The following is a 14,889-nucleotide window of genomic DNA, read 5'->3' as shown; positions in this document are numbered from 1 at the left end:
ATATTTCCATCTTCACTGCAAGGTCTATTTGATGGCGCTGGTCTAGACGTTCGTGTTTGCCCTCTCTCTGTTAACTTTATTTCACATACCCTTTATTCAGCAGTTTTGATTCCATCAAAGGAAGTTTATGTGTTTTGGGTTTTATTGAAGACTTTCTTTAACCTCAAGGTCACAAAGATATTCTCCTACGTTTTTGTCCAATAGCTTTCACATTTAGGTCTTTATCCTATCTGAAGGTTAATTTTGTATATGGTGTGAGGTTGGGATATAACTTTATTTTTCTCTCTATAAATAATTCTATACAATATATAATATGTATAATACAATATGTATTACATTTTATATGTAATTTTTATGTAATTTTATATAAGGAAATTGTTTTCCTAATATCGCCTATGTCTTAGCATTTTTCACTGGGTCCTAACAAATAGCAGACATATTGTTCGTGGTATTGGCTTATTTTTAAGATCAAAAGTTATGCTATGAATACTCTAAGAGTGTATTTTACTCTGTCCTAGATAAAAGATGCGGCCTATTTCTATAAGCGAAGCCAGTGCTACAAAGATGCTTTCAGATGCTTTGAGCAGATCCAGGAATTCGATCTAGCACTCAAAATGTACTGCGAACAGGAGCTTTTTGAAGAAGCTGCTATTGCAGCTGAAAAGTAGGTGGTTTTATTCTTTCCCTTCCCCCACCCCGCTCCCTCCCTCCCGCTGCTCTCTGGGGGCAGCCTGCCTTGGAGGGTGTTATTCTGCTCTTCTGAAGCGGCCTGCCCGTGTCGCCCTCCTTCCACTCGAGTGGTGGCCTCGGTGCTGGGTCAAGAGCTCCTTGAAAGCAAGAACCAAGCCTAAAGGATTAACCGAGGAGCTGAATGGGAAGTGCGGGAGGAAAAAGAGTGGAATATAATCTCCAGTTCCCAGCAGAGTCATCATTGGTTTCAGTTTGTTCATCCTCTTCCTCGTCATGGCCAGTCTCCGTTCCCACTCTCTCATCGGCAGCCATTCCAGTGCCTTTAACATACACGCCCTTAATATATTCACATTTAATATATTCTACTCTCTTTATAAGCTTTGACACAGTGTCATGAGAAGAGGCAGAAGATGATGAAGGGTTTGTTACAAGCGTGTATATAAGACACATGGCAATTTTGTGCTTAATGATGGTTCTGTCCTCTACCCTTACCTGCTGAGGTAGCAATTTCGCCGAATGGACGGATGAAGGTAAGTGCACTAGTGGGCAGTCAGGCGTTTGCTTCACCGTGACCTATGGGCAGACCCTCAGCCATGCGGTCATTTATATGTGTACGAAATGTATGTTCACATACCCTCATAAGCTTCACACGTGACCCACCGGAGGCCTTCTCGAGCCTTTATCTAGCTCATATTCCAAAGATGATGTCGAGATGGGCAGGGCTAATGGTTGACAAGGAATACAGAAACGGCACGTTACTGGTGCCCCGAAGAGATCTTCTTGGTGGTATGGGGCAGCTAGAATGACAGAGACCGCTATTCTGTGTTTCTGTTTGAGTCTACTCTCAGCTCCTGGAGAAGCAGGGTGTGGGTTGGTTCTACATTTTCTTTGCTTTCTACCAAATTCTGCATGTGACAAAATGAACATAACGGACCCAGGTGTTCAAACTTCAGGTTTTTGGGAAGTTAGCTTTTGTTAAAGTATAATATATAGTCAAAAAGGTGCACCTAATTCTCAAAACATAGATCTACTTGTGTAACCAGCACCTCTATAAAGGTGCCCAGTACCTCGAGTTTTAGTTTTGGAAATGGAAAAGTAGGTGTTCTGTGCCATGGCTGGTAAAGTGAGCATATTCCTTCGTGAGGGTCTTTGGTACCCTTACGTTTATGATATACGCAACGGGTATGTAGTAGTCCGTTTAGGCAACCAGAACGAAATGCCATGGATTGAGGGGCTTAAACAACAGAAATTCATTTTCTCCTAGTTTTGGAGGCTAGAAGTCCAAGGTCAAGGCTCCGGCCGGTTGGGCTATTGCTGAGAGCTCTTTCCCTGGCTTACAGATGGCTACCTTCTCACTGTGTCCTCAGGTGGCCTTTCCCTGGCACTTCCACATGGAGAGAGACTGCAAAAGACAGGTCATTCTCTGGCGTCTTCTTATAAGGACACTAATCCTGTTGGATCAGGACTCCACCTTTGTGACCTCATTTAACCGTAGTCTACTTCCTTTAGAGATCCCATCTCGAAATCCAACCACACTGGGGATTGGGCTCCAATGTATGAATTTCAGGGGACACAAACTATCACTCCATAAAAGGGTGCCAGCTGTGCCATTTGTTGGGCACATAGTTACCAGGGTGCTATGCAGTCGTGATATGAGTAATTGACCAGACCAATTCCCTTGTGAAGTCATATGACAAAACTGACCGAGAGGTTGTTGTTTTTTTTTTAAGTTTTAATTAGTTATTTAAACTTCTGCCCTCAGGTTTTCAGCAGAGCATTGAATCGTCACAGATTTTCCCCAGAAACATATTTTTCTCTCATTATTCTTTTTCAGCTTGATTGAGGTATACAGCTGAGAGTTCCTATGTGTTGAGTTGAGATCTAAGCGTAATCTGAGTATTAACTGGAAACTCACGTTAGATCTGTCCGAGTGTCCTTTGAGCACCGTGCATATTGAGTGTAGAATTCAGTGGCTGATTGGCATGACCCAAAATGCATTGTGGACCTTGTAGATTTGAAAAGGAAATACCCGGGGAGTTCTTTACACTTTGCTGAAAGTACTCACTGCTCCATTAGCCGAAGCTCACGTGTGAAGTATACTCCTTTTCTTCATCTTTATTTACAACCCTTCATGGGAGACCTCTCGTAGAAGAGGAAAAGCTAGGAAAGCAGATGTTTGTAGGATAACTCTGAACCATCATAAGGAGCCCGGGCACTTCTCTGGTTGCGAGGAGACGGGTTTTGTCCTATCAGGGTTCAAAAGCACGCATGTTTTATTGGATTGTTCCAGTGCCTTGAAAATTGGTAGTGTGGGAGGTACTGACTTTGACCAGCAGAGTAAAGGGGAGCATTTGGAGCTTCATTAATCTCACTCTTATCAACCACGCTCGTACCTGGCAGAAGAGAAAAATCAGAGGTTGGGTGATGAGAGGAAGACCGATGTCGTTAATGTCACGCTGGCGTGTCATGCTCTGTCTTCACCCTTTCTCCTTAGTCCTGTCTCCAACTCAGTGGGGTTGTCAGCCCAAAATGAGGATCGTGCTTTTATGAAAATTTAAGGGTTTCTTTTTTTCTACAGGGATAATTTTGGTTATGCATAATCGTTGCCCTTCAGATTGACTTTCATTTATCTACTTAGTGTTCTTCTCAAAATTTTATTTACTTTTATTTCTTTAAATTCTCAGACTGACTTTCAAACCTAACTTCCATTCGCTTAGGTGGTCACGCCGTAACATTTCATTAATTGAACATACGAAAGCTTCGTTCCTTTGGAGAATAAAGAATTCATTTTACCCCCGCGAAATGAGCCACTCGTAAAGATGCCGGATAAGTTTAGGCCCTGTTTTGTAATTTAGATCTACACGTGGGTGGGACTTGTGTCTGACTTGCTCTGTGCTGTATCTTGGAGGAGATTTTCTCCTGGGTGGTAATGAGCTGACATTTGGGTCGTCTGTCATTGCAGGTACGAAGAAATGCTGAGGGCCAAGACCCTTCCCATATCCAAGCTGTCTTATTCTGCCGGTCAGTTTTACCTGGAAGCCGCAGCAAAGTACCTGAATGCAAACAAGATCAAGGAGATGATGGCGGTCCTCTCGAAGCTGGACATAGAAGACCAGCTGGTGTTCCTGAAGTCTCGCAGACGGCTGGCGGAAGCTGCAGACCTGCTGAACGGGGAGGGTCGGAGAGAAGAGGCCGCCTTGCTGATGAAGCAACATGGCTGCCTGTTGGAGGCTGCCCAGCTGACTGCCGACAAGGACTTCCAGGCCTCGTGTCTGCTGGGGGCTGCCCGCCTCAATGTGGCCAGGGATTCGGACGTGGAACATACCAAGGCCATTCTGAGAGAAGCTCTTGACCTCTGCTATGAAACCAACCAGCTGGCCGGCATTGCCGAGGCCCAGTTCCTTCAGGGGGTAATCCTGAGAGACTTTCAAAAGCTCAAGGACGCCTTCTTCAAGTTTGACACACTCAATCACTCGGCGGGAGTGGTGGAGGCACTCTACCAAGCTGCCAGCCAGTGTGAGGTCGAGCCTGAGAAGGTCCTGGCCCTGGCTCCGGGGGGCTTGGAAGTCCTCCTCAATCTGGTCAGGGCCCTCAAAAGAGTGACGAACAATGCCGAGAAGGAGATGGTCAAGTCTTGCTTCGAGTTTTTTGGGATTTCTCAGGTGGATGCCAAGTATTGCCAGATAGCTCAGAACGACCCTGGACCCATATCAAGAATCATTCTTGACCTGGATGTGAACCTGAGAGAGAAGAAAACAAAAGACTGTTTCTTGGTAACGACCGACCAGGTGAAACTGGCCCTCAACAAACACCTTTTGAGCAGGCTGCGTCAGATCACGCAGAGCCTGCTTGGGAAGACCTACGCAGGCGTCTGCGTGAGGTTTATCGTGGGCCTGAAATGTGAGGTCGAAAACTGTAAAGATTTCCACAGGCCCTTGCGGCGCTGCGAGGCCAAGTGTTTGGTTCAGTCAAAGATACACTTGGTGGCAATCAGCGGGTTGCTTTTGGAAGCCAAGAAAGTATTCCCTAAAATCTTAGCAGAGGAACTCGAAGAAATCGATTACGTTTCGTCTGGCTATATGTACGGCCTTTGCAAATCCTTCCTGAACGTCCTCTTCCCTAAGCATTTCCACCAGAGAGTGTTGTCAGAAAACCCCACGGCCTGCAAAGAGATCCTCAAACCGAACTACAAATCCTTTCGGTCGTACAGGGCAGCTCTGAAAGAGTACGTCCGTCTTCTGTTTCAAAACGAGAGGGCACGAAGCCGCCGGGAGTCTACAGACCTGTGGCTGAACGCCATGCAGGCGTTCCTGGTCTCCTCCAACTATCCGGAGGAGTTCGAAAAGCTGCTCCGTCAGGAGGAGGACAACTACAACAGGGAACTCAAAGCTCTAGAGGCTGAAAAGGAGGAAAGGGGCAGGGGGAGGGGCGGCAAGGTGAAGGGAATAGAAGGAAAATTCGGCATGTTGGTGCCCAACAAGGGCGATGGCGGTGCCGAGAAGACCCACCTGTGCTTCATCCGGCTGCTGGAGAATTGCATCGACCAGTTCTACGTGTACAGGAACCCAGAAGACTACAAGAGGCTCTTTTTCCGTTTCATGAACGTCCTCGTCAAGAGGTGCAAGGAACCGCTCATCCCCGGCATTGGAAACACGGTGGCCCTGTTGGAGTTCCAGTTCGTCCACTGCGGGGTGGTCCTGGCCCGCCTGCGGAAGAACTCCATCCTCCGCCTCCCCAAGAGCTACATCGCGCTCTTGCACTACTGGGAGTTCCTGGTCAGCAAGAAGGACAGGGAGCCCGGGGACGTGTTCTCCATCGTTCAGGAGTACAAGCCTAAGGACGTGGCCAGAGCCATTCAGGATTTCCGGTTCCACCTCTCCTACCTCGTCAAGGTGCTCTGCGGCCAAGAGAATGGGAACTTCAACGTCCTGCTCGACGCCTTCGGTGAGATAGACTGTGTGGTGTCCGGGGAGGCAGAGCGGACCCTGGTGCTGTGCTTGGTGATGCTGGTCAACGCCGAGGAGGTCCTACAGCCGTACTGCAAGCCTCTCCTGTGCCGCCACTTCCAGGAGATCCAGACGAGGCTGCAGCTGATGAGTAGGGACTGCCCCGACCGGGTGCCCGAGAGGCTCCTGAAAGCGGCGAAGCGGGTGTTGATGGCGGGCAACGTGAAGTCGGTGGCTGAGGCGCTGCGGGACCTGCTCTTCGAGCGGGACGAAGAGTACCTGATGGACTGCTGCTGGCGGTGGGACAGCGCGCACGCCAAAGGGCCCGTGGTCCGCGGCCTCTACCACGAGGAGGTGAAACTGAGCCGCCTGCCCAGTGTGGAGCCCGCGGACTACCTTGCTGACCCCGAGTGTGAGATCGGTCAGGACGAGACGGACGAGCTGGCGTCAGAAGACCGAGACCCCGTCCTCGCTGCCATTCTTTCCCGGAAGCAGCGGAGGGCTTCCGTCCGGCGCAAGTTGAGGAGGGTGTGCCTGGTCGTGTCCTTGTGCATCAGCTGGAGGAGAAGGGTGAGCACCCAGGAGGAGTGCTTCCGAGAGGAGACCAGGGAGCCCGGGGCCGGGAACTTTAAGAAGGCCGACATCGACAGGACCCAGTGTGACCTGTGTGGGGTGAAGTTCAGCCGAGGTCCTGACAACTATTTCGGCCCCGGGAAGGCACTTGAAGGAGCGGCTGCGGAGGCCGTGGCCCCTTCCACGGCCGAGCCGGGAGACGAGGAGGGTCCGGAGAAGAACAGCGAGTCTTACGAGCAGCACATCCGCCTAGAAAGCCATCAGAGGCAGCAGGTGGCCTACCAGAGGTACTTCGAATTTTTCCATGAGAAGGTGGAGCCGGCCGTCGACGAAGGCAAGCTGCTGGTGCAGGACATTGAGCAGAGCGTGTGGATCCGCAGTCACCTGGGCTCCAAAGAGCACAGCCACATGTTGCAGAGGAAGGTCCAGGAGAACATCAAGAAGGTCTCGGATACGGTGGAGGACCTCTACAGGCGGAAGGCCTGGGCTGGCGGTAAGGCGTCCCCAGAAGTTGGGGCCCGGGGCGGGGGGTGTCAGAACCCAGGCTTTGAGAACACATGTCAGATCAAGTCCTGGGAATGACAGAGCTTGGCGTGGGCAGAAATACAAGTGAGGAGCGGGTGTTCTCAAACCACGGCAAACCCCCATTATTTGAACCACCCTACCCCGCTGAAAACATGTGGTTATCTTGAGTCGGGATGGTTTCCCTGGCACCACACAGAAGAGAGGGCCTTGCTCACTAGTTCTGTGACGAGGACGTCGGGAGGGCGTTTCAAGTTCTGTGACAAGGACGTAGGGAGGGCGTTTAACGTCCCGAGGAAACTCTTCAAGCTTCCGATCTGTTCTCCAGTGACCATTTCTTGAGCACCTACTCTGTTCTGAACGTTTGACTAAGATCTGGGGCTGCATAGCTGGTCTCTTCCTTTTTAGGAGGGTTCTTAAACCATACCCGGCGTGAGACCTTAACAGTAAGAATTCTTATGTGGCCTTTGAATCAGATTTCCTCTAACTTCCTTGTTCACGATTTCCTAGCAACACCGAGTGCAAGTCGTGTTATGTACCAAATAAGTGAAATTTCGTGTTTAAAACTCATTCTGTCATCCAGACACTCCAGTGTAAGGTTTAAGGACATTTTGATGTTTATTTATTCTGGGGAGGGACAGAGACAGAGACAGAGCATGAGCCGGGAATGGCAGAGAGAGAGGGAGACACAGAGTCCAAAGCAGGCTCCGAGCTCTGAGCTGTCAGCGCAGAGCCCCACACAGGGGTCGAACTCGTGAACTGCAGGATCATGGTCTGAGCCGAAGTCCGATGCTCAGCCAACTGTGGGTTTAATGACATGCTGAACGAGGTTCCCTGAAAGGTTTGCTGTTGGCAGCCTCTACCGTCACACAGTGATGGCGTCAGGCTAGCATTTAATTGCAATTTACGTCTGAGGTGGCAGAAGGTGGCTGTGGGTCCTTATCCCGTCGTCCCCCTCAGAGGAAGCACACAGACGGCCCTTGGGAGGTAGGGGCTCTGGCTCTAGTACCGATTAGTCTGGTTCCTGCGGCAGCCCCTTCACTCAGAGCCCTTGTTCTTTGGTTCCTGTAGCAGAGGAGGTGATGGCTCATTTGGTCAACATGCTGATCCCGTCCGTCAGGGATGCGCGGGCATGGCTGATGAAGGCAGAGCTCCACTTAAATGAAGAAGGTAAGGAGCCCTTTATCCCAGGGCGATGCTCTGGGTCTCGTGGCTCTTGGTTCCACTCATTCCCAGGTCAACGCGAAGTGGGGTCACCTATAACGTCCACTCACTGTCTAGGGTCATCTTCCCCCAGTGAGTCGAGTAACATCTGAGATCCCCCCTCTGACCGAGGGCTCATGTTAGTTGCTTTTTCCAAAATCTCTTGTGCCGCTCATAGGCTCCTATCGATGACACCCAGTCACTACTCATGCTCAATACAGTGACTCCCATGCGTAGACAAAGTATTGAAGAGCCGTCTTTTGGCAAACAGGGTCGCCTCTGTCAACCATTCATGTAAGTCCGCGAATATTTATTGAGGGCCTAGTCTGTATCAGCGCTGTTCTGGCCTTGGGGATATAACGCCAACGCATTTGTGAGCAAAACAATATCACAGGGGAGACTTACACACCCCTTCCTAGAGGGTTAAGGGCTTGTACGGAGTGAGTCAGGTTTCTCTCCTGACAGAACGATCTTGCCAAATTCTGTATCATCCCTCTTGCCCATCCCAACTGCCACCCCCTCTTGGCCAGACCTAATCTTTTCTTAGTCCGTATATTTCATATGCCCCAGATTGCCCTTCTGTGGGTCCTCCTAATCCAGATGCTACTGGAAAATCTAGACCCCAGAGCCGGGGAAGACTAAAAGGGACTTGGCCCAAATATCTGTGTCGGGGAAAAATATCCTTAGAATATATTCCCTGCCAGGACCATGATTTTTGTGATTGTTTCAAAAGGGAGATGACTGGCATACCAACTCAAGTTTGTGGTTGAATTTGGGTTTTTGTTTGATTTCTTTGCCATTTAAAGGGCCTCTGAAATCAGGGCAGAGGCACCAGCCTGTATAAGAACTTAATTCTAGAGAAGGGTGTTTCCTTTGGCTCTGACCCAGGCTTTTTTGCCCTTTAATTTAAAACAATTACAGAGACATTAGGTTTTATTAGCACGTTCTGTTTTACAGTGGTGTGAAAAAAAAAAAAAAAATCACCGTTCTGTGCTTTGTTCCCAGTGTTGTGTTTGTTTCTTTTCGGCTTTTGAAACAGGTATCGTCCAGGAAGATGATTACGAAAATGAAGCCGAGGACTTTGGTGAGCTCCGTCCTCGAAGGCGTTCGCGGAAAGGTGGAAAGCCGAGAAAATACTAATGTCCGCTCAGCTGCTGCCTCCTAAGCCTTCAGAACATTCCATCCTGACTTAGAATTCCGAGTGCTGGGGCAGATGGGGGGAAAAAGAATGTAAATTAGCTTAAAAGGGGGAGTCTAGCCATGCCTTTGATTTTTATTCTTGTTACAAGAGCTGCGTGTGCCCAGGGTCCACGTAGGCCCTCTGCTGGCCACTCCTTACCCCCAGGCCACCGTCTGCTCATCTCTGAACCTCCTTACAGCAAGGGCCCTTCTGTTACGGCCTCTTGTCTCCGTGCAACTTTTCTGCCCTCCTTCTCCCCATTTTTTGTGACCATTTCCAGCTACCTGTGCGAGTGACGGTGAGACTACCTCAGAATGTAGTCAAGAACTCCCCAGCGTCCTATGGGTGGGAGCCTCAGGACCTTTGCCCTAGAAGGCAAGCCTGGGGGGCGCTGTGGGGGATTCCCAGCCTGCCTCTCCGAGGTGGTCCTAACTCTGCCTTGGCTATGGTGCAGACATTCCACAAGTGTTTGTATGTAGCCCCATGTGTCTCACTTTCTTGGTTGAAGGAGGCTCTTGCTTTACCCCCAACTCCCACGGAGCCAGCGGCCATCCGCATGGTCCCATTCTGGAGGCCTTCGTGCCGCTCACGCTTCCTGCCCACCCTCTGCCCTGCCCCCCAGCTCAGCCTGTGTGAAAGCTCGGCTTACGTCGGTCCTTCCCTGATCTGTCCTCGCAGCAGAGCCAACTTCCCCCCGCCGTGTTGCTGCTGCTTTTGCTGCTTAGCGTTTTCTCTTTATCGTCTTTCTAAATGACTCTATTTCCTTGTTTCTAATTTTTATTCCAGGTGGTTTTTATAAATTTCACTTGCCGGAAAAAAAAAATCAAATCTTGCCATATGATCACATTTTTATAAAGTGAAATCATTTCTCTTACGTGGAGCTGTCCGTTGACTTATTTCCGGTCTCCACTCAGTCAAGGGGTGGATCCTGGGGCTGGTTCTCTCTGGCCAGCTGGTTGACGCCTTCTGAAATGAAGACATCCGGGGACTCACAGCAGGTTGCGGTGTCTTGAGGGCTTGCCTGTGTCTCCTGAGCTTTTAGGGTGTGGACTGTGGGAGTTTTGTCACTGCTGCCTATTGGGACTGCCCCCAACAAGAACATTGCCCCGGGAGGCAGGAGACCCGGGGTCAAATCTTCTCCTGACCCCACTGAGCTGTGTAACCTGGGGTGGTCAGATCACTGAGTGCCTGGATGTGGCACTTGAGTCCGTGGGGGCTCAGGGTCTGCTGTGGGACAGAGGCGGTGACGTGGAAAAACAGCAGTGATAGAAATGCATATCATGTGGGTGGCAGCTTCATTTACATAACCCAGTGGGGCCTCAGTTTCCCCTTTAGGGGAGTTGAATGGTCTCAGAGCCCTTTGTGCATGCCCTGATGCCCAGTGGCTCTGTAGCTTTTGCCATGGGTTCGAGCACCCTCAGGTCTTGGCTCTGGGATCTCAGGATTTGCTTGCGTTGGATGAGCAGGACAGCTGAGTCTCCAGAAACAAAGCGTCCTCTGTCCTCTGATCCTATGCCTCAAGGTCCAGGAGGCTCATGACTGGGCCAGATGAGCCTGCTACCTTCTGGGTCAACGCTGTCTGATAGAACTCCCTGGAGAGAACCACTCCCGAGAATCTACCTCCTCGACTCATAGGGGTCCTCGACTCATAGGGGTGCAGAGGCTGGGGAGAGAGGAATGGGATTCAGCAGTATGGTCAGCAATTTCCCCTGATGACCTCAATCCTCAGGCCCCACCCAGTCCAGGGGCTTTGGTGTCCCAGGCCTTGCCTGGAAGTCCGGGAAGGGGGTAGGTGTAAGGGGTCCCTAAGAGCACTCTCATGTTCGGGAACGCTAGCAGGGCTCACGGGACTCAGCCAAAGCTCTACGGAGCACCATCTGTAAAGGGAAAAGGCACATGGGCGGAGTCGAGGGGGATGTCAAGTGCAGGCCTCTGAGGGTCCTCTCCCGGTGAACTCACACAGGATACACTTAATTGCCCCACTGACAAGTGTGACAACACATGTGAATTGTTGCCGATCAAAAATTATTAGCAACTCCGTGCTCAGAGTTTTTGACGGGGGCTGCTCATGTAGGCGTCTTCTGCCTAGCACGTGGCAAAGTCCCAGAGTCTCAGACGGAAAGCAGGTGTTCCGCATGAACTACGGTGTACAAACAGTGAGCACTGTGAGGTGCGGTTATCGGTTCTGAGGACGGCAGGAACCTTCCAGAAATTCAAGTTCCCAGACGCCAGCCAAGGGGCAGCTTTCCGAGCAGGCCTTTCAAAAGCTAACAGAACTACTGTGTTAACTCTCTTCCGCCTCAGGGGTCCCCCCAGGCTGGAGCTCTGTCGTGATCACCCCCACCCCCAGCTTGCTTTGTGGTCCTTCCCCCCCACTGTGTACCTCGCTGCTGGACAAGCGTGGACATAGCTAGTGTCTACCTCCCCAGTCAAGAGGGTGAATTCTCAGGGACAGATGACCTTCCAAAACCCCATCATGAACAATCAGCTGTTTTCCTAACTGCCTCAGACATGGATCCCACTTCTATGCAGTCAGCATTAACCATTTAGGGTGGTGTTTGGGGCCCTTGAGGATTGTTGGGGGAAGGGAAGGGGCTGGATGACTCCTACCAACACGTACATGCTTTGGCCTGACTGTTCTTAGCCGAGAGCCCTTGTTCTCCTCAAATTCTCTCTGGGGACAAAGGGCCAGTCTTGTAATGACTGGAGGAAGGAAGGACACTGAGGGTCCCTCTTCCTCACAGCCGGCTGCACATGTATGCCAGTGGGATAGGGTTCAGCTAGGATAGGAAGCACGGGACCAAGGTAGATCTGTGTGGCCTCTCGGGTTTCTAGAAGAGCCTCTTTTCTTACTGGATTATCATCAGCACAGGCCATATGACACTCTCACCGAAACACCTGAGTGGGTGAAGCGCGTTCTTCTCTGACCGTCTATTTGAACAAGTATTCGTCCACTGCATCCCTCCGTCTCGATTTCTAAAAATATCTTTACTGTTTCCTATGACGGCAAATATAATCCAAACTATTTTTGAAAATCAAGCTCTTACAGAGTCCTCAGTCACCAGCACCACCAATTTGGAATTAAATTTGTATTTATTTTTACAAAAGTGGATTGAACCATACGGCCTCCACTTTAGCTTGAGTTTTCAGTGAGCCATTGGTGTTTGCCATTTTTCCACGCCAGCACATTTAGCTCTTTTTAAAAACTGGACCACATTCATGGTCTTTAGCCATGCCCCCAGCTGAATACGTGAGTTGCTTCCAATTTTACACCGTCCCAGATGCTCCTGGACGCTTGCTGTAATGCTTCTCTAATTTAAATCCCTGAAAGTAGGAATGCTGGTAATAAACATACAACTGAATATGATTCGGCCTTAAAAAGGAAGGAAATTCGGACACACCCTATGACATGGATGAACCTTGAGGACATGATTCTATGTGAAGTAAGCCAGTTGCAAAAAGACAAATACTACACGAATCCACTTATATGCATCACCTAGCGTGCTTAAAATCGTGGAGAGAGAATGTGGAATGGTGGTTGTCAGACACTGGGGGGAGGGGAAATAGGGAGGTGTTGTTCAATGGGTAGAGACTTTCAGTAAGATAAAGTTCTGGAGACCGACTGCACAATGTGAATGTACTTAATGCTGTTGTGTTGCACGCACAAAAGTTTAAGGCGGTAGATTGTATATTACGTGCATTTTACCATGATTAAAATAATAATCTAATAATAATAAATAATTTTTTAAATCCCCCCAAACAAAAAGTGGGAATGTCAAGTTCAAAGGTGATTCCAGTTTGAATTTTAATAATGTTGGCGAAGTGCCTCCAGAGGGGCTGTCCCGGTCTTGTTTCCACCGCAGGGTGTGAGAGACCGCTTCTCCCACAGACTCTCCAACATGGGCATTGCCGATCTGTTCTCCATCATGATTTGGTCATGGCAAATGGGGACAGAGAGAGAGCAGAAGCTGACACTTAACTTGAAGTGTAACGAAAGAACGTTCTTCTGTTCAGCCCATCTAGACACTTGAGTGGCCACAAAGTGAATTTGGGTTACAGTGTTCTTCAGGGTAAGTGTAGATCTCTGTGGATGCCTCCGGAAACTCCAGACTTATTCTAGCTCTTCCCCATCCCATCCCACTCCCTAACCTTAAAACCATGACTCCAAATATCACGGACTGGCCTACATAGTTCCCTGAAACAGCTGTCCTGCAGAATCACTAAAACTTGGGTTAAAAATAGCCTCGGTCTCTAAAAGAAGGTTAAGTCCCTGGAAACAAAGCCCTCTTAGAAATGTCCCCACCTCCGTAAAGGGCACACAAAAGCTGCCCCAGCTCTTTCCCCAGAGCTGGTCTCTACTCGTGACTACCCCTCCCTGCCCTGGAAACAGATTGTTGCCTGAAATCTTTTCCCGTTCTTGGTCCATCGATGGAAGAAAAGCAGGGAATAAGGGAGTATAATGCAATTACAAACAAGCTACGAGCTCGTGTCCTTATTTCCATTTTATAAATGCCCAAATGGGCTCAGAGGCTTTAAAGAGCGTGTCTGAATTCCCATAACTAGTATAAGGAGCCAAATTTCAATCTTACGTCTCACTTCAAAGATACAGCGGTGACAGTACCCTGCTTCCCAAGGGCAACCCCTCCCCGCAAAAGGTCCTATCAGTCATTCAGGTCGCAGCACCACTGAGGAGGGCCAGATGATGTGTCAGGCAGAGAACAGAGAATTCTGCAGCACCAGGAGACGTTTCTAGACAACAACCCACCTAAAGAACGCCCGGTACCTTGCTGATGGCTTCTCCCTCCCCCTTAGCAAGTGGGAGACACATTTTCCCGGATGGTGGGTGGGAGCGAGGATCAGCTATCTCCTGTTGTTGGCAGACCCAGCTTCTCTGCTGTGGGAAGGACTGAAAGTTTATCGGGTTAAACAGGGAGCCTTCCCATGAGCTCTTAACCCCTGTGCTGTTACAGAAGTTGCCAGGTGGGGAGACGGCCTCTGGCCAGCCATCCGACTTTGCGCTCTGCGGTCAGGATCTCCAAAGCATATTTAGAGTGACAAGATCAGGCAAAGCCAGTCTCAGTTGCTTCGGAAAGATATTTGTGGCTGCAGGGAGAGCGGCCACTGTACCTGCTGTGTGGATTTGCCCATCCTTTGGGTCATAAACTTAAGGATGATCCCAGGGACACAGATGTCTGGCAATTGCATGGTGTTGGTCCAAAAGGACGTTCAAGGCATCCCAGACCCCAGATCAGCTTGCTGGAGAAGGCCAGGGATAATTTAGTGAGTGTGTGTGTGTGTGTGTGTGTGTGTCAGAGAGAGAGAGAGAGATGGAATTTGAGATGTTAGGCATTGAGATGGCTATTATGGCAGGAGGATCTATGAATCCTGGATTCCTGTCCTGCAAGGACCCTGAAGGAGACAGATGTGTGAGGAGAAATGACCAGAGAAGTACCACAACGTTGTACTGTTACCTAAACGCTCTGCCCCAAACCTGCAAAAAGAGTACATATCCACATCCCTCTCCAGATTATATTCCAGTAGTTGGGAGCCCCCTGCTCAAATCTTCCTGAGCTTCCTCCCCGCCAATGTGCTGGGTCAAGGGGGAGCCACGGGTGGCTCTTTCTCCTGCTCTTAACACTCTTGGCTCTACACCTTCTAACCCCCTGGCAGCAACCTTGACCTTGAGTCTCCCCACTGATGATACCCTCCTGCTACATTCCCTGGCATCTGTCCTGAGCTGTGAAGACACACTCATCTAGCTGTGGGGCTTAAGAC

General features: G+C 49.8%; 1 protein-coding gene across 1 annotated transcript in view; it reads left to right on the top strand.

Annotated features, from left to right (window-relative positions):
* The window catches only part of TRANK1 (tetratricopeptide repeat and ankyrin repeat containing 1), a 100,304-nt gene extending 90,316 nt beyond the window's left edge, over positions 1–9,988 (top strand). Inside the window, exons 21-24 of the mRNA XM_058729352.1 lie at positions 519–664; positions 3,653–6,702; positions 7,803–7,901; positions 8,974–9,988. Of these exons, the coding sequence (XP_058585335.1) occupies positions 519–664; positions 3,653–6,702; positions 7,803–7,901; positions 8,974–9,074 (3,396 nt within the window). The 3' untranslated portion in view covers positions 9,075–9,988. The remainder of the gene's footprint in view (positions 1–518; positions 665–3,652; positions 6,703–7,802; positions 7,902–8,973) is intronic.
* Positions 9,989–14,889: the final 4,901 nt, after the last annotated feature.

This window comes from Neofelis nebulosa, chromosome 5, assembly GCF_028018385.1.
Source record: "Neofelis nebulosa isolate mNeoNeb1 chromosome 5, mNeoNeb1.pri, whole genome shotgun sequence".
Classification (NCBI taxonomy): domain Eukaryota; kingdom Metazoa; phylum Chordata; class Mammalia; order Carnivora; family Felidae; genus Neofelis; species Neofelis nebulosa.
This window is presented reverse-complemented; position numbering and strand designations above follow the sequence as displayed.